Source organism: Hylaeus anthracinus, unplaced genomic scaffold (genome assembly GCF_026225885.1).
Source record: "Hylaeus anthracinus isolate JK02 unplaced genomic scaffold, UHH_iyHylAnth1.0_haploid 14987, whole genome shotgun sequence".
In the NCBI taxonomy this organism is placed as follows: Eukaryota; Metazoa; Arthropoda; class Insecta; order Hymenoptera; family Colletidae; genus Hylaeus; species Hylaeus anthracinus.
In genome coordinates this window covers 3,669-20,934 of record NW_026534583.1, presented here as the reverse complement: position 1 = coordinate 20,934, position 17,266 = coordinate 3,669, and the positions used below count along the sequence as shown (strand labels likewise).

Genomic DNA, 17,266 nt, shown 5'->3' with positions numbered 1-17,266 from the left:
GTTAATGTACATACTGTCTGAGTAGATTTGGTGTAATTTTTAGATGGGGACAACAGTATTAAACACAGTTAATGTACATATTGTATATTTAAATTGTGTTATTGTATTGATGTATTCACCGAGATCGGTGCAAAAATCCACTTTTTGGACCATTACATTTCAGTTTTTGACCCCTGAGGAAGGATTCTCACATTGAGTTCATAATCTCTGTCACGAGTGCGACTCATCTTGGTCGCCTTTAGGTTGTACTATGGACCACGAGTCTGAGTCGATATTACATGGGAAGGGATTAAACGAAACGCGTTGTTTCAGTGTGAACGAAAAAGAGTCTCCGTCTTCTCTAAGGTCCAAGGGAGCGATGGACGATCGAGTATCGAAAGATTGGTCCAGGACCGAGGACATTTGTTCTTTGAGCGATTGGTTGAATTCGAACAAAGAGCCCGAGACCGAGGAGGAGAAGCTGGGAGATCGATGGATCCGTGATCACGAAGCTGGTCAAGGAAATCAACCTAGTATGAGCTATTGCTTTAAACGTTTCATCGAAACCTTTTAATTCGTCTATGCGAATGAAACAGATCTTTCGAACTCTGGTAAAGATGGCGACGTAAGATACAACGCGAGAAACCAACGGGACGAGGCGAAAAAGGAAGAAGCCCCGTCGCTGGAGACTCTCAAGGAAACGGTACTGGAATTAAGGAAAAGTCTCGATCAGCCTTTCGAGAAGGTCCACGACAATTTGAAAAACGTGGATTCGGAGAAAGTGAAGGGGGAATCGAAGGATCGAAGAACTCGCGATAAGAACAAGCACAAAAAAAAAGAAAACGAGTACCAAGGTATTCGTGACTTGTATTAACCCTTTGTACTCGAGGCCTTTTCTTCTGGTACCTACCATCAACGCGAGATGCTTTCTTAGCATTCTATTGCTGCACACGAATGCTAAAATTATAGTGACTTCGAAAATGTGATCTCTAATTTGAGATTTGAGAATCAGGTCACTTTTGCTTCAACGAGAATCATGTTATTGGCACTTCCAGTTCCAAAGAAATTAATCCTAAAGAAAACTTAGTGGTGACTGAGAGCATAAAGAAAGCACTATCTCGAAATCGCAGACAGACACATCGATTTTATTTATGTAGATTATATTTACAAATCATAGCCTACGTTACTCAGGGATCAAGAAATGAAACCTAAACAAAACCTAGTGGTGACTGATAGTCACCTCTCGAGTGCAAAAGGTTAAACCCTAAAATGTATTGAGTCGATTAAGTACCGTAGAAAGAATAGTTATCGAATAGTTAAATTTCACACCTTTTCGATAGACTCCGAGTGGTGGGAGACTCCTGAACCGGATGTCTTTGATGCAAAAAGAAGTGAGCACAGTTCTGGGAATCCCGATGACAAGAACGCACAGCAGAAAGTGTGGAGAACGAAACGGACCGAAGTTAATAACGACGACGTTAACCCGAGACTCTTTTACAGAGCGGGGTTTGGGGAGCCGTACCTTGAAGAGAAAACCTTGAAAGAGCTCCACGATCGTAAAAGACGCAGCAAAGGGAGTCCGTCGGACGAGGAACGTTACTCGAACGAGCCTCGAGATGAAAACAACCCTCAGACCGATGCGAAAAATTCGATAAAAAATTCGATAAAAATCGCACGCGTAACAAGCTACGACGACGTTGATGATTCCAGTGGAAAACAGTCCGCGATGAACTACTTTCGAGGGAATCGGGCGTCGAACGTGGGAACGGGGAAAAATGACGAACAATCGGATCCATCGCGAGGAAATCTGAATACGGTGGAGAACAAGTTGACGAGGCACGGAGCGAAAGGTGGAAACCTCGAGGGAGGCTCCTCGCGAACCTTTGGATCCGCGACGAATGAATTGCAGCCTGTTTTCACGGGAACCTCCGGCAGCGGTCTGAGCGCAGATGGGAGGGACGAGGTCGCCGCGGCTAGAACGAAGAAAACGGAAGAGCAACGAGAAAACACCGGCACCGGCAAGGGAGAGCAGGTGATCAAAGTCTCGGAACCTCAAGGGCGTCTGTATGAAAACAGTGAACGCACAAAGGAGGTCCAAAGGATCGCGTCGAATGAACGTGGAAAATTGTCTCAGCAACTGTTGGAACAGAAAAGGTCGGTCAAAGAATCGGGTAATATTAATATTCTTCTCAAGTCGGAGAAGAAGAACTTGATAAAGTTCAGCAACGAGAACACGCTGGGTGGCGAGCAACAGCCGTTCGTGTTGAACAGATTCGACGTGAAAAAGAAACTGATCGTGGAGAACGAGGAGGAGCCTGGGAAATCGGTGTCGACGATTTTGAAAATGAAGATCGAGAAGGCGCGAGTCGACGGGTCCGCGAATACCGGTCGGAAGAGGGAAGATGTCGAAAAGGATGACGACGGTCGACACGGTAGCGACGCTTTCGATCTTGGGAAGAGTAAACCAAACGAAGAATCGTACAAAGAGTCGGTTGGATTTATGAAGGAACTGAAACAAAGGAACTCAGCCGAGGAACGGCTCAAGAGCTCCGCGGAGTTCGACAAAGGATCGGCACAAAGCGGCAAAGGACCTCGAAACTGGTACGAAGGTGTACCGGGTGACCAGATGGTCGTGAACGTCGAGCAGGACGCAGCGGAGAGGTGCAAGGAAGAAGACGAAAGGGATAAATTTCGGAACGAGGAGGAACGGTTTCGCGACGACGCGAAGAAAGGGGAGTCCGTCGGTTCCAACGACGAGACAGCTTCGAAAGACTCCAGCTTCTCTGTACTGGAAGATAAGGTCAAAGATTACGAAGGGGGCAATGGGAAGAAGTATAAGGAAGTATTTATACTGACCGATGGTGCGGGTGATCGGAAAATTAATGACAGATACGCACAAAGAAAGATACTACAATACATGGAGTATTCGAACGACGACGTCGAGGATGCTGATTTGAATTACAGTGACAAGGAAGCGGAGGAGGGGGAGAATCAGGAGCGAGCCGAAACAGACGGTGAGCGGAAAATAGGGTCTGTCGATAATAACGATCGGGAAACATGAAGTATTCGTCGAAATTAGATGTTCTACTGTAGAATGTGTTAGGAAACGTTTCGACCATTTATATTGGATTGGTGCGTAATTATCCGCCGTTGTTTCTTTTTTTTTTAATTTTATTATGGGGAAAGAAACATTAAATTCAACAGAAACATGTTTAATTGTTTATTCTGGAGCGTATTCGCCATGTAATTCAATTACTGCTTTTCATCGAACGTCTACACGCAGCGCCGACAAAATAACGTCGATAAAATAATGTTTGGGAAAAAAAAATACAACCGACTTCGAGAAATATTAAAACTGCACTAAAGAGTATGGAATAATTTCTAGTTAATTTGTATTTTTTTATATTTTTTTTTCCTAAAAATTAATTTATTTCACACTCTTTAGTGGCAATCTATAACCAATAGGCTCCGTGCAATAAAAATAGTCACGAACAATATATGGTTGCAGATGGGATCATCAGAAGTACATGTGCAACTAAATACTTTAGCAATAAATTGTTACTAAATCATCGATACGAATTTGACTTTTTAGAATCATTACGATTATATTGATTGAAAATTAATTTAAAATTAATATAAACTAGCTTCTCTTTTTGTATCGCACATTCCTCTTCGCGTTACGTGGCATTGTTCTTCTAAATTAATTTTTTTATACTGTTTCCGAGAATTATCAGAATAAAATGGTTGAAACGTAGGAATCCACGGAATGGCTTTGCTTTAGAATAAAATATGTTAATTGTTTCTAGAAGAGAATAGCGTGCCAGGGCAAAGGAAACAACGATCCCCGCAGTCCGGTAGAAGGAATCCCGTGAAGGCGAAACTAAACGTAATGATAAAAGAGAAGCTCGACAAGAAGAAGTCGGAACGCAGATTCAAGAGAAAGAGGCGCAATCCGGTCGACATTATACAGTACTACGACTACGATAGCGATAACCAGGAACAAGACGATGGCGCTTTGTCCGCCATTAACGATCAAGAACGTGTGAAAAATAACAACGACAAGAACGGCGTTGAATCGAACGTGGACCTCGGTAATAATGCGTGCGCTTCGCAATCTTCGAATATTAAACACCAAAACCCTTAAAACAGGAGTCGTCAACTGTTCGAACGAAAAAATGTGCGTGCACTTCGCAATATTCGAATATTAAACACCAAAGCCCCTAAAACAGTAGTCGTCAATCATTTAAACGAACAAATGTAAAAATTACAACATTATCCTCTTCGTGCCCGCGCCTATGGGAAGATTCTTTATTTTTTATACTCCACTCAGTCTGTTTTATAACGTATATAAAAATTATAATAAAATACGATAAGGTTTGTTTAAAAATTCAATTCAAATTACTTAAATCTAATTATTTTATTATTGTACTGAAAAATCAAGTTGTCTCAAGCTTGAAGAATGGTGTTCGAAACGAAAATACACAACTCATGTTCTAATAACCACGTATGTTATAATACTTACATATCGCGAATAACTGTGTGGCCAAGGATACGCGGATTGTAGTCGTGTGCCTCAAAATTTCACGCAGATCAAATTCGAGAACGGTGTGATCGCCGTGAAAAAACACTGTTAGTGATATAGTGGGAAATACCATTTAAAATTCACTTCTCTATTTTTCCTTTTTTATTAATCTTGATGTTGTTTATTACAATCATCACTGTTAGTAATTTTTTACGCCACAACTAGTTTCAATCCAGGCCTCGATGAACGAAAAAAGCTCACGGTTCGTTTTCAACCGCAGCGGAGAGTGCCGAGGGTCTCGCGACTTGTCCACCGCCTTTCGTGAAGAATAACGAGCACGAGAAGAAGATGTTGAAAGAAGAGAGAGAGCGGGAGAGGTTGAAGCTCAAAGAGCCGAAAGAGCAGTTCTTTAGCATCGGTAAAACGTCGTCTAACGTGACTGAAGAGACGGAGAAACGGGCCGCCACTTCAAGGTTATCGCCCAAGGTCGAACGCGACGAAGAGGATGGATCGTCGGGAAACCGACAGCCGGGAAGGTTAGATCAAGGTGAAGACAACGCGAACGGCATTAATTGCGCGAGGTCAGCGGTAAATTCTCCCACGAGACGAGTAGAACGCAGAGTTTCCACGTGTCAAGATTATACGAACTTGCATTGTTTTTTTCCAAACTACAGTCAAATACCATTCGAAATTCACTTCTCTATTTTTCCTTTTGTTTTTCTTTTTTATTAATCACTGTCTTGTCAAGCGCTCTTTCGGGTTCGTATCTTGATGTTGTTTATTATAATCATTAGCAGTATAAGAAACTCAAGGATAAGGGTTCTTGTAAACGCATTGGCTCATTCCACGCCAAATCGATCACTTGTTTTGGTCGATGTCTCACAATCAGATTTTGTCCCAAATGAAATATATTGTAGTTTATGTGAAATTAGGAGGAGTTTAAGTCATCATTTTGCTCGTTTCGAAATCGTTTGAGAAATACAGGCCTTCAAATATCGCGATTTTTGCGTATTTTCTTAAAAAATGTTCGTTGTAGATTTGAATTTTTTTTCTCTGGAATTGTTCATCTTATCGACCACCTTTTTTTTATTTTTATTAGGAGTGGTTGTTCTTTCTAAATATATTTTTATTTGGAGCAGATCTGATTTTTGCGATATTAGCAATTATAAAAATAAATGTTTATTTTGCAAATACCACCTCGAGGACACGTTTTTAAAAATCCGAGAAATTTGTCATTGGACTCCTTGAAGTTTTCGTAGTCGCAAATCGTATCGGGGCGAAATACTCCTTCCTGTTACCTTCTTCATGAGTCAAATGACACACTGATATTGGCGTTTGTTATATAGTTTGTTTGCTCAAAGTATTCATTCATCTAATGCGAGAAACCGACGCCAATAATGTTCGCATTCGTAAACCTTGCGTCAGGGTTGACACTGACCTAAGTGATCGCGAAATTGGGGTCCAAAACATGTAAACGAAACTTTTTATCGGACTGATCGAGGCGTCTTATCAGGTTAAATCAACCGCTCGAGGGAAACGAGGAGAAGTTCCTAACGAATAGCGCAAGGCAAACGATGGTGGAACCGGCAGATTGTATTCTAAACGTGGATAAAAATTCGAGACCAAAAATGATCGACGATTTCTTCGAAGACATTCAATTCATGGAACAAAAGTACGCCCTTCTTCCCTTTTGTACGATGGCTGCTCAACGAGTAATAACGATTTTATTATAAAATTGCTATTGCTCGTCATTCTTTTACACATCGCCGATGGACAAGTATAAACACGATTTTTTTATCGGAAGATCCAAATCTTAAGGGGTAACAACACTCTAGAGGCTGAAGAAAAGCATAACTTTGATCATTAATTTTAAGGGTATCGCGAAAGGAATAGGATTTCTTTTTACAGGGTTTATTTAACACATATTGAAGTATAAACAAAAATTGTTGGATTATAATTTTAGTACAAACTGGCGGCGACGAAGCGTGTCCCCAAACTTCACGTTTTCTCGTTGTGTATAACATTTGGAACAAAAAACCAACACATTTCAAAATGTATATACTGTGGGCTATAGAAGTACGTAGCGGTTTTTTTTTATTTAATGTAAAAAATGGGTTAGTGCACTATTTCTACAATATTTGATTTAAAAAAATAGCCCTACGTACTTCTATAGCCAATAGTATATACATATATTATGAAATTTGTTATTTGTTTGTTCCAGATCTCATACACAACGAGAAAACCGTCTTTCCGTGAAGGCGTTTTAAAGAAACTCAATTTTGAAGATTCGCTTTGTTGCCGCCATTTTGCACTAAAATTATGATACAATGATTTTTGTCTATACTTATACAATACGTATTAAATAAACCCTGTAAAAAGGAATCCTATTCGCGATACTCTCAAAATTAATTATCAAAGCGAGGCTATTTCAGCCTCTAGAGTGGTGTTACCCCTTAAGTTAACTTCTTATGCATTGCTTTTTTCGGCGATACTGTGTGATAGTGATATATAGAGTACTGCTGCCATATTTTTTCTCTGTTTCCCAGAAACGACAAAACGTCCAACGATGTCGAACCGTTATATGATGAATTGAAGACACTCTACGATTGGAGAGACGACGAAACGAAAAGGAAACCCAGAATCAAGGGAGACCAGAGAATGTATTACGAAGCTGGCGACGAAACCGGTGATCATCCATCGAATATGATTGCAGATTCGTCTAAAGATCAAATACAATCTCCGGAAACTAGAAATTCTCCTCGAACGTCCGGTAAACGTGCACTAGTTTTTCGAATTCTTTCGATCATGGTATTCCATGTACCGATTCTGTTCAACTTGAAATACAGGGTGTCCCAGAATTAGTGTAAGAACCGGAAACGAAGGGTAGCCCGATTCGTTCGACGGGTAGCAGACGTTCTTTGAAGTTTCCTTATTAATATAGCACGAGAAAGCAAACCAAAATATGGCATATATACAGAGATTTAGAGAAAAATAGAAGATGTCTCAGAATTAGTGTAAGAACCGGAAATGGGGGTAGTTCAGATGATTCCGAACCACAATTTCCTTTGCAAAAATGTCGAACGATCCTTCGTTTCTGAATTATTAACGAATATATCTACATATTCGGAAAACTCTCTTCTATCTTTTAAGACTAAATAAAACTTTCAAATTTATAGTTCTCCTTAAAGTTTATAGTTTTCAAGTAGCACTACATTTCTCCCAAAATCGACCAATTTCACAAAACCTCGTGTTTTTCGAAAACTGAAAGTGATGGAGCATTTTCGCTTTAATTCAGATTTGTATTTAGAACGAAGAACGGTATAAGAATCACCCAATGAATATCGCAAAACCTAAAAAAGTTTAAACTTGTTGGACAGTATTTCGAAGGATTAATTTCTTCAATAGTTTCGAAGATGAAACTTCTTTTGCTATGGGAGTTCAATAAAAATCAATAAAAATCTGGCAACTTCGAGTCTTCATTATTAAAATAATTTCGAAATCGACAAAATGATAACATAAATCTACTATAATTTCACACGAACCGCGACATCACCTCATAGCAAAGCCTAATGTTAAAGCTTGTATAAGTATCGATTCCTTTTTCAAAAATTGTAACTTACACATTTAGCGTTGACGGACCTTGTTATTTTACTTACTTGTATTATATTGTATCCTTATGGTATTACTAACATATTATATATTATGGTATTCAATTGTATTATTCTTATAAAGCAAAATAAACCCAGAAGGGTTTAAATGCTTAGAATAAATAAAAAAAAAAAAACCGCGACATATTTCAATTTGGACAAAATCTCTAATGTGTATCAACAAAGTAATCGAATCGATGTGGAATCAAGCTTACACGCTTCCAGATTCCAGTCCCAACCTGATGCCTCTGTTGTTCGTGCACGACGGACCAGTGAGTTCAGAAATAGCCGAAAAAACGTCGTCGATCGTTTCGTTCGAGCAGCTGAGGAAGCCCAGCGCGGAGAACGTTTCCCAAAGTAATTATGTCGCCCTAAAAAGCACGGACGATATGTTTAAAGGCGGTTCCGAGCAAACTAACATCACGCAGCAGAAATTACGAGGACCTAGCACTATCGGAACGACCGGTGAATGGCGAGCGCAAAAGGTGAAAAAGTAAACCGAACCGTTTCCAATAAATTATTGCCCCGACTTACTTTACTTTCGCTCTATAAAGCTTGAATCGCAGGTGAGCGGGGCGAGAGACGACGCGACCGCGAAGAAAGACGCCGCGAGCTGGTCATTAACGGGCCGGAGGCAATATATCGACACAGATTCGCGTTCTCCTTACGAAAATCGTAAATATCTGGAACCGCGGTCGGCCTGGGAACGCGTCCAGAATGCAGATCGGGAAAAACAGACGGTCATTAGTTCGAGGGATTTTCACGAGTCCTTTGTGGAGCCCTTGGACTGGACCGATGATCTCGACGAGGACGTAAGAGTGCGGCTCGGTAGGGGTTTGAAGACTGTCGAAGACGTGCAGTTTAATACAGAAGCGAACGCGAGTCTCCGCGTTGAACCTACTTTAGCCAAGAATAAAGACGAAGAATCATCCGTGAGCTCGGAACAAAATTTAGTCGATACGTCCACTGAAATTACTCGAACACGAGATTTCACGTCGAAATTAGGATCAGAAACTTCGAAGCTCGCGAAGTTGGAGATTGCGAATTCACCCTCGGATCTGCAAAATCCACCGTGGAGAAGCAACGCCAGAGTCAAGAGAGCGATTGACTCGTCCTACGAAACATTCTACGACGAGACGAACCGCCAGCTCGATTCGGAAAAGATGGACTACGATCGGTACTCGAAGAACACGGGGACGATGGATAATCGTGTTCAGCTCTCGAATTCGTACGGAAACGCGAACGGTGGTTATCCCAACCTCCTCGATTCGAACTCTGAAGAAGAAGAGTACGATTCCCCGGCGGACGACGAGAGTCGCGATTTGAAGAAAGCGAGCAGAAGCGTGAAATCGAAGAGAAGGGATAAACACAAGAAAAGGAACAAGCACCATGGTGAAACGTCGAGGAAACAGAAACGAAAGAACCACGTGGACAAATCGAAATATTCCGAGAACGGCAGGAAACGAAGACGCCACAAGAAACATTCTAGCGACTCGAAAACGAAGCACACCGATCGAAAGAAACACAAGAAGCGCACGTCCAAAGCCTCGAATCATCACGCCAACGTTAAGAAGAGTAAAGCTTCTCGAGACGAGGACAAAGTTCACGGCGATCGTCGCCGAGTAGCCATGGACGAGAGTGAAGCACGTCGTGGAGAAGTCGAGAGCGAAAATGTGAGTAAACGTGAACTGTTAATTGTTCGAATTGAGGATGGAAAACGGTGGTGAGTAATGCGTAATTTAATTAAAGAAAAGGATCAACGGTAATCTTTTAGACAATGATCAGAGATGGCGACAACCAGAGAAAAAAGATCTCGTTGCTCTTAGCGGCTGATGACGTGGAAGACGAATCACAGATGGATGCGGCTCTTCACGGCGAACTGGCGGGAAAGATCGTGGATCAAATTTTTGAACAGGTGCTTTTACGTAGTTGTTAAAAACCATGGTTGTTGCGTTTCAGTGTGTTGGAATATACGACCGACAAAAGTTAATCGACATCTGATATGCTGGACGCGTGATAGGATGTGTTTATATAGACATTTTTTTGAACAAATGAACACGTGTGTTAAAAAATGGTTCCTTTGTCGTACGACTAATTTTTGCCGGATCCCTGTGACTACATTTTTCATCCAGTTAGTTCTTCGAAAGATTTCGTGCGGTACGGACGTAGCTTCCTTGATATACATAGATTGAATATAATAAAGTCTAGTTTGCTAAATAATAAAAGAGAAACATTTATTTAATTAGCCATTTCCAATACGGTGAAAATATTTAGGTTCGAAAGAACGAGGATCTGAAGGCGTCGCTGGGTCCGGGACTTCATCAAAATCATAAAATCGATGACGTAGTAAAGGCTGATAAAAGCTATCAACAGTCTGTCGACGACGACGAGGTAACTTCATAAATTCTAAGTACAGTAAAGACCGGATAAATCCAAGAAAATCGGTAATTTACTTTACAATTAAATTAGTCGGCGGCAAATTCGATCGGCAGACTCGAATTTTGATGAGTCGAGCGTTCAAACAGTGCTGTTAACTGTTTCAGATCAAGCACACGGAAGACTTGATGAAGAGAGTCATGATACTCCTGAATCGACTGATTTACGACGAAGTTCAGAGAAAAACTTGCGTCTCTCTTTCACCGGATCTGACAGAATTCTTGGACTGGATACTGGATGTAAATTCGCAGGACAGTTCGCTAGAACAGGTACTCAACATTTAATGCACACGATTGAAGTTCTTCTAATCTAGAATCCTAGAAAAAGCACTTCCTTTTGAATTTCTTTTTTTAGAGGTTTTAAGTTTTGCACATATATTTATACTTATTTCAAAGAAACGTATATTTTTGTTCATAAAGAAATAATTTTGTTCATAGATAAGTTGCAATGTCCATCAGGTTGAGACTTATAGGTACATAAATTCATTATGATAGAAATCAGGTCGAAAACGTACAAAGTTGGTAATTTAACGTAATCAATTATCGAATAAATATGTTTATTTAAACTATAGTTATAAACGATCAATTGTTACAGAATTAGCTACCACACAACAATCAAACGATACTATGAGATTGAAGCTTTTTAAAGAAAATTGTCATCGTTTTATCATAATTTTTTATTATAATAATAAACATAATTCCAAACATACGTCAAACACTTAAAGGTTTATGAAAATTCAAGCAATACAAAAGTCGATCCTTTTAAAAGTCTTTTAAGATAATAGGAACTCTTAAATAACGATTCTTTGCAAATGTTCCGCACTAAATATTTCATTTTAGATGCCATTGCGGCCATTGGTACACGGCGGGCACTCCTCGGATCACTTTCCACGGGACAAGTTCCTGTTCCAAGCCTTACCAGATATGGGAATGCAAGACGAGATCGCAGAATTGTACAAAAAGCTTCAATTAATAGAAAACCTGATAAAGGAGTACAACACGTTGTCGGAGAAGGACAAGACGAAAGTTCAAACTGTACACGATTACATGGCAAGTTATCGATATTCCGTATAATTAATTTATGTCTAAATAAAGATTGAAAAAAACGCATAAAATGCAAACTGTCAGTCAGTTCGTTAAAAATTTAATCTCATGTCGCTTTTATTTGTTAAAAGTGAATCTCATGTTGTTTTTATTTGACGAAATTGAATCTCATGTTGTCTTTATTTGTCATCCACATAATACCAATATTTACGCATTTATGACAAGTATAAGTACACAAAAATATACAAATACCAATATATGAAAATATAAAAGTAACAAATAAAATACACGTTACAGCTTTTAAAAGACAAAATATACTTCAATTTAAGTTCCTTTTCTTCATCTGCATACATCTACATTAATAAAATGAATTTGCATAAACATCCGCAGTCTAATCATCTATTATTCGAATTCTGTCTATCTGTGTTACCACGTTCTCTTGTTAATCGTTTCAGGCTAAACAATTAGATCAGCTGCTAGAGTACATCGAGGCAAAGAAAGATGGCGAAAAGAAAGCGAAATCATCGATTATGATCGGAGCAGCTGTGGTAAAACCTGGACAAAATTTTCAGTACCGTACGGCAATTAGAAACACGAGTAGTTGGACCTACTCGACAGAACCAAATATTGGTTATGGTTTTTCGCCTGTAATGAGCATGCCGAATATGTTGAAACTTGGCAACGCGAGTCTGCTCGAAGACGGGGAATATTTTCGTGACGGTAATAGAGATTAAGTTCATACGAATGTTATAGGAAAAAATTCTTAAATTTAATTAAAAAGAGAAGAAAAACAGTAGATGCGATCATAATATAAAAGTAACTGTACGATAAACAATTGTACAATTGAACAATTTGTAAAGTTTAGTTCACGTTTTACTATATACACCCTACGTTTGGCTTTATCATAAAATCTTATCTATTTTTCAACATAATATACTCTTTGCTTCCTTAATCCTTCTTTGAACAAAAAAATTTTCCACGGATCGCTTTTACGAATTTTTGTTTTACCGTAAAGTTTAGTTCACGTGTATGTAAATTAAACAATCATCCTCGTAACAGTTACACTTTGAACAATTGCATGACTCGATATAGATTTTTTAATGTATACACACTTTCTATACCTTTTAGATGGCATGGACTTTCACGGTAAAAGGCGCAGAGTAGTCCGCAGTGCCGACGAACACCCAAAGCAACGTAAGAAGCACAAAAACCGCAAAAAGCGTAAGAGGAAACATCGCAAGCGTCACAAAGGTGCGAGCGCTATTGATCAGTCAGAACGCAAAGACAGCGTGCACAAGGCTACTCCGTCGCGACAGAAACGTGGATATCTGGACAAAGATTTCTGGGAGTCTTTCCACTCGGGGTACGAGCAACCGCTAATTTTTACTTCCATGGATATGACCAACGTGAAACCAAGTGATAATGGCGGCAAGTTTCGTATAGAACAGGAGATCTCGCGGAAGAAGGGCGCAGATAAGTATGTACTTATTTGAAAATATACTGTAATGTACTGCATTCTGCAGTATTGTTCTGTGTTGCAATGTGTAGTATATCGTTGTACCATGATGCATTATGCTATTTCTCTGTATATTTTTGTGTATTATGTAGATTGAGGCTCTATTTAGGTAGCTAATTCTGTAATATACTGTATTTTGCAGTATTATAATGTATTACGATATGTAGTACTACCTTGTACCTTGATGCATTATGCTATTATTCGATGTATCGTGTTCTATGATGCTTGAATATTCTGTATTATGCAGTTTGAATATATATTTTGCTAGCTTCTATATGAAACGACTTGGAAATAAGATTAAAGAATTGTGGAACACGATGTAGTTACTCGCAAAAGTAAATGAAAAATTCTTTGTTGACGTACATCTGCAAATTGTACGAGTGTAGTGCATCGTGTCTAAAAGGTTAAATATTAAATTACTAACAAATCGAAAAGTAACAGAATTCTATGTACGTATTGTTATTGTCACGTTTTCATACAAGTACAGCCCTCGATATCAGAGAAACGGATTCGTCAAAGGAGTACAAGAAAACTACTCCAAGAAAAAGAGGAACGACATAGATAGAAATAATATGGATATCGACCTTTTGAAACTAAGTAATTCTCTGTGGAAAAGGGAGACTCCAAAGACGTCGAATATTTCGAAAATCTCTACGAGTCAAAGTAATCTATTATTTGTATTTCAAACTCCGATTTAATTTTGTTTGACAAAACTTTCGCTATAGAATATATAATTTTGCACTTGTATATACAGAGTGGTCATCGTATCATTATACACAACATTATTAAGTCAAAATCATACAGTGTCATTTAAAAAAGTCAACCTTTGTTTTAATATTATTAACATTGATACTTGCGGCTAATCGAATACTAATTAACTTTTTCGAATACTAATTACTAATTACCGACAGCGTAATCTGCATTACCGGCCGAGCACTCTACATTACCGACCACGTAATCTGCATTACCGGCTAAGCACTCTACATTACCGACAGAGAAATCTGCATTACCGGCCGAGCGCGCAACATTACCGACATAGCAATCTGCATTATCGGCTAAGCACTCTACATTACCGACAGATCAATCTGCAATATCGGTTAAGCACACAACATTACCGACAGAGCAATCTGCATTATTGGCCAAGCACTCTACATTACCGACAACGTAATCTGCATTATCGGCCGAGCACTCTACATTACCGACAGAGCAATCTGCATTACCGACCGAGCGCGCAACATTACCGACAGATCAATCTGCATTATCGGTTAAGCACTCTACATTACCGACAGCGCAATCTGCATTATCAGCCGAGCACTGTACATTACCGACAGAGCAATCTGCATTATCGACCGAGCACTCTACATTACCGACAGAGCAATCTGCATTATCAGTTAAGCACTCTACATTACCGACAGAGAAATCTGCATTATCGGCCGAGCACCCTACATTACCGACAGCGCAATCTGCATTGTCGATAGAGCACCCTACATTGCCGACAGAGCAATCTGCATTATCGACCGAGCACTCTACATTACCGACAGCGTAGTATGCATTATCGGCCGATTACGCAACATTACCGGCAGAGCAATCTGTATTGTCGGCCAATTACTCTGCATTACCGACAGAGTAATCTGCATTATCGGCCGACCACTCTGCATTACCGACCGTGCACCTTACGTTACCGACAGAGCAATCTGCATTTATCGGCTGAGCACTCTACATTACCGACAGAGCAATCTGCCCTATCGGCCGATCACGCAACATTACCGACAACGTAATCTGCATTATCGGCCGATCACTCTACATTACCGACAGAGCAATCTGCATTACCGGCCGAGCGCGCAACATTACCGACAGAGCAATCTGCATTATCAGCCGAGCACTGTACATTACCGACAGAGCAATCTGCATTATCGACCGAGCACTCTACATTACCGACAGAGCAATCTGCATTATTGGCTAAGCACTCTACATTACCGACAGATCAGTCTGCATTATCGGTCGAGCACGCAACATTACCGACAGAGCAATTTGCATTATCGGCTAAGCACTCTACATTACCGACAGATCAATCTGCATTATCGGTCGAGCACTCTACATTACCGACAGCACAATCTGCATTATCGGCCTAGCACCCTGCATTACCAACTGATCAATCTGCATTATCAGCCAAACTCCCTACATTACCGACAGAGCAATCTGCCCTATCGGCCGATAACTCTGCATTACCGAACGTGCACCCCACATTACCGACAGAGCAATCTGCATTTATCGGCCGGCAATCTATTATTTGTATTTTAAACTCCTATTTAATTTTGTTTGACAACACCTTCGCTATAGAATATATAATTTTGCACTTGTATATACAGGGTGGTCATCGTATCATTATACACAACATTATTAAGTCAAAATCATACAGTGTCATTTAAAAAAGTCAACCTTTGTTTTAATATTACTAACGTTGATACTTGCGGCTAATCGAATACTAATTAACTTTTGTTCCAAACGTTTCTTCGTCAAATTATAAAAAATGTCAGAAAAAGGCGAATAACGCGTTATTCACATTTTTATTCATAAATTTATTCATATTCATATTTATAAATATGAATACTCTCATCTCAGCTGTTTCATTTGTAAGTAACATAACAATTTAAATAAATGTCCCAGTTGGTCTCTTTAAACAGTCTTCTCCAATAGCAATAGCTAATAACAAGGTTTTGAAATATTGTTATTTTAGATCCACTCGCGGTAGAAGAGGAGCCAATAACAGGGAGAAACGAAGTGGAGGACGAGGTAATATTGCTCAATAAACGGCAAGCATGGAAAAGAGAAAACGAAGAGCAATTGGAAGAAGTTGCCTTCGGCGAGGACATGAGAAAAGGGTTGAAGGACAAAGAATTGTTCGAGAAACTGACCGAGATAGATAAGGAGAAGAGCTTATCGGGGTCGGATGCTGAGAATAAACGAAAAGATGGGAACGCGGAGACGAATGTTTCGCCTATTAGTTCGAACACGCGGCGAGACAATGATCTCGGGATAAAATACGAGGATTGCGTTTCATGCAACCGAAACAGTAATGATAGTTTATCGGAGGAGGACAAGCTGAGGATTCTTGAAGAAAGGATAAACGTTTATTCGGATCGATGAAATTCTCCGCGCGATAGCAAGGATCGAAAGAAGAAAAAATAATCCTCTATACCTGTGGATTTAATTTCACCCATTTATACATTCACGACTCGATTAAGAATTATTATGAACCATAAATGACTAAATTTGCGAGAATCGGTAGATTAGGGTACATCGCACGCAAATCAAGTTCTCGATGAGCTTCATCGAAAAGTTTCACGGTAAACCACAGCAAGGATAGTCTCAAGGAATGCCGAACATCTTCAGAGGTAATCAAACTTTCAACCGATCGGAAGAGAGAAAACAGATCAACTAGTACGAGCACAAAGACGGAGTCGAGAGAAAGCGATGATCGATCTTTCTTTGGATGAATTTTTCTCGTAATTAATAAATTTAATTGTTTACACCCTCTCAAATACAGAAACGCGGACAGTATCAAGCTAATAAGCAATTGTACAATTATATGAGATGAAATTTATAATAAATTTTATTAACGGTATTGTTCGACTCTTACCACATTGTAACATCATTCCGTGTGAAATATATCATTTGTATATAATATATATTAATAATTAATACATTAATTGATTTAATTTCATACCAGATTCTTTGTAACGCAGGATTCAGTTATTCGCGAATACTCGGTATCTATTCGGGCTCCGCATAAACAAATTACCGACCGAGATGCAACAATGAACCATTTATAGGCGGGTTAATTATATTTCTGATACAATAGTGCAAGACCGCGCAATATCGCAGTAAACCAGCAGGCACTCGTCGTTGCTTGACAGCGGTCGTCTAAATAATTTCATCAGATACATTGATCGCCGATGAGCTTTATCGTAATTGACACATCCGTTCTATCTGGCCGACAGGCGGGCCTGCGAAACCTCGTAAATCGTCCTGTCGTTGCGATGAACTCGACGGCCTCTCGTATGTTTGCACGCGCGTACAACGCCGGCGCTAATCTATGTACGAAAACTGTCCAAAGCCCTAC

General features: G+C 39.7%; 3 protein-coding genes across 3 annotated transcripts; all 3 read left to right on the top strand.

Annotated features, from left to right (window-relative positions):
• Positions 1-358: 358 nt before the first annotated feature.
• Positions 359-7,363, top strand: LOC128892710 (uncharacterized). The gene is made up of 6 exons (XM_054153257.1): positions 359-512; positions 576-833; positions 1,320-2,993; positions 3,786-4,070; positions 4,782-5,082; positions 7,048-7,363. Exons 1-6 carry the CDS (start codon positions 359-361, stop codon positions 7,361-7,363), a joined length of 2,988 nt encoding a protein of 995 aa, XP_054009232.1.
• Positions 7,364-8,022: 659 nt separating this feature from the next.
• Positions 8,023-13,260, top strand: LOC128892709 (uncharacterized). Its single transcript, XM_054153255.1, has 9 exons — positions 8,023-8,633; positions 8,715-9,821; positions 9,923-10,063; positions 10,423-10,539; positions 10,692-10,853; positions 11,424-11,633; positions 12,083-12,347; positions 12,756-13,104; positions 13,236-13,260. The coding sequence occupies exons 1-9, from the start codon at positions 8,319-8,321 to the stop codon at positions 13,258-13,260; spliced, it is 2,691 nt and encodes an 896-aa protein (XP_054009230.1). The 5' UTR covers positions 8,023-8,318.
• A 428-nt stretch (positions 13,261-13,688) lies between these two features.
• LOC128892708 (uncharacterized) lies at positions 13,689-16,704 on the top strand. Its single transcript, XM_054153254.1, has 2 exons — positions 13,689-13,806; positions 15,881-16,704. Exons 1-2 carry the CDS (start codon positions 13,716-13,718, stop codon positions 16,288-16,290), a joined length of 501 nt encoding a protein of 166 aa, XP_054009229.1. The 5' UTR covers positions 13,689-13,715; the 3' UTR covers positions 16,291-16,704.
• The last annotated feature ends 562 nt before the right edge of the window (positions 16,705-17,266 follow it).

What these genes read in the sequence shown, in the direction of transcription:
- LOC128892710 (XM_054153257.1), top strand. Translation starts at nt 359, where the DNA reads ATGGACGATCGAGTATCGAAAGATTGGTCCAGGACCGAGGACATTTGT. An exon ending in GGAGCGAGCCGAAACAGACG is followed by an intron (nt 2,994 to 3,785) that starts GTGAGCGGAAAA and finishes AATTGTTTCTAG; the next exon opens with AAGAGAATAGCGTGCCAGGG. An exon ending in TGAATCGAACGTGGACCTCG is followed by an intron (nt 4,071 to 4,781) that starts GTAATAATGCGT and finishes TTTCAACCGCAG; the next exon opens with CGGAGAGTGCCGAGGGTCTC.
- LOC128892709 (XM_054153255.1), top strand. Translation starts at nt 8,319, where the DNA reads ATGTGTATCAACAAAGTAATCGAATCGATGTGGAATCAAGCTTACACG. An exon ending in GAGAAGTCGAGAGCGAAAAT is followed by an intron (nt 9,822 to 9,922) that starts GTGAGTAAACGT and finishes GTAATCTTTTAG; the next exon opens with ACAATGATCAGAGATGGCGA. An exon ending in TGGATCAAATTTTTGAACAG is followed by an intron (nt 10,064 to 10,422) that starts GTGCTTTTACGT and finishes GAAAATATTTAG; the next exon opens with GTTCGAAAGAACGAGGATCT.
- LOC128892708 (XM_054153254.1), top strand. Translation starts at nt 13,716, where the DNA reads ATGGATATCGACCTTTTGAAACTAAGTAATTCTCTGTGGAAAAGGGAG. An exon ending in GAAAATCTCTACGAGTCAAA is followed by an intron (nt 13,807 to 15,880) that starts GTAATCTATTAT and finishes TTGTTATTTTAG; the next exon opens with ATCCACTCGCGGTAGAAGAG.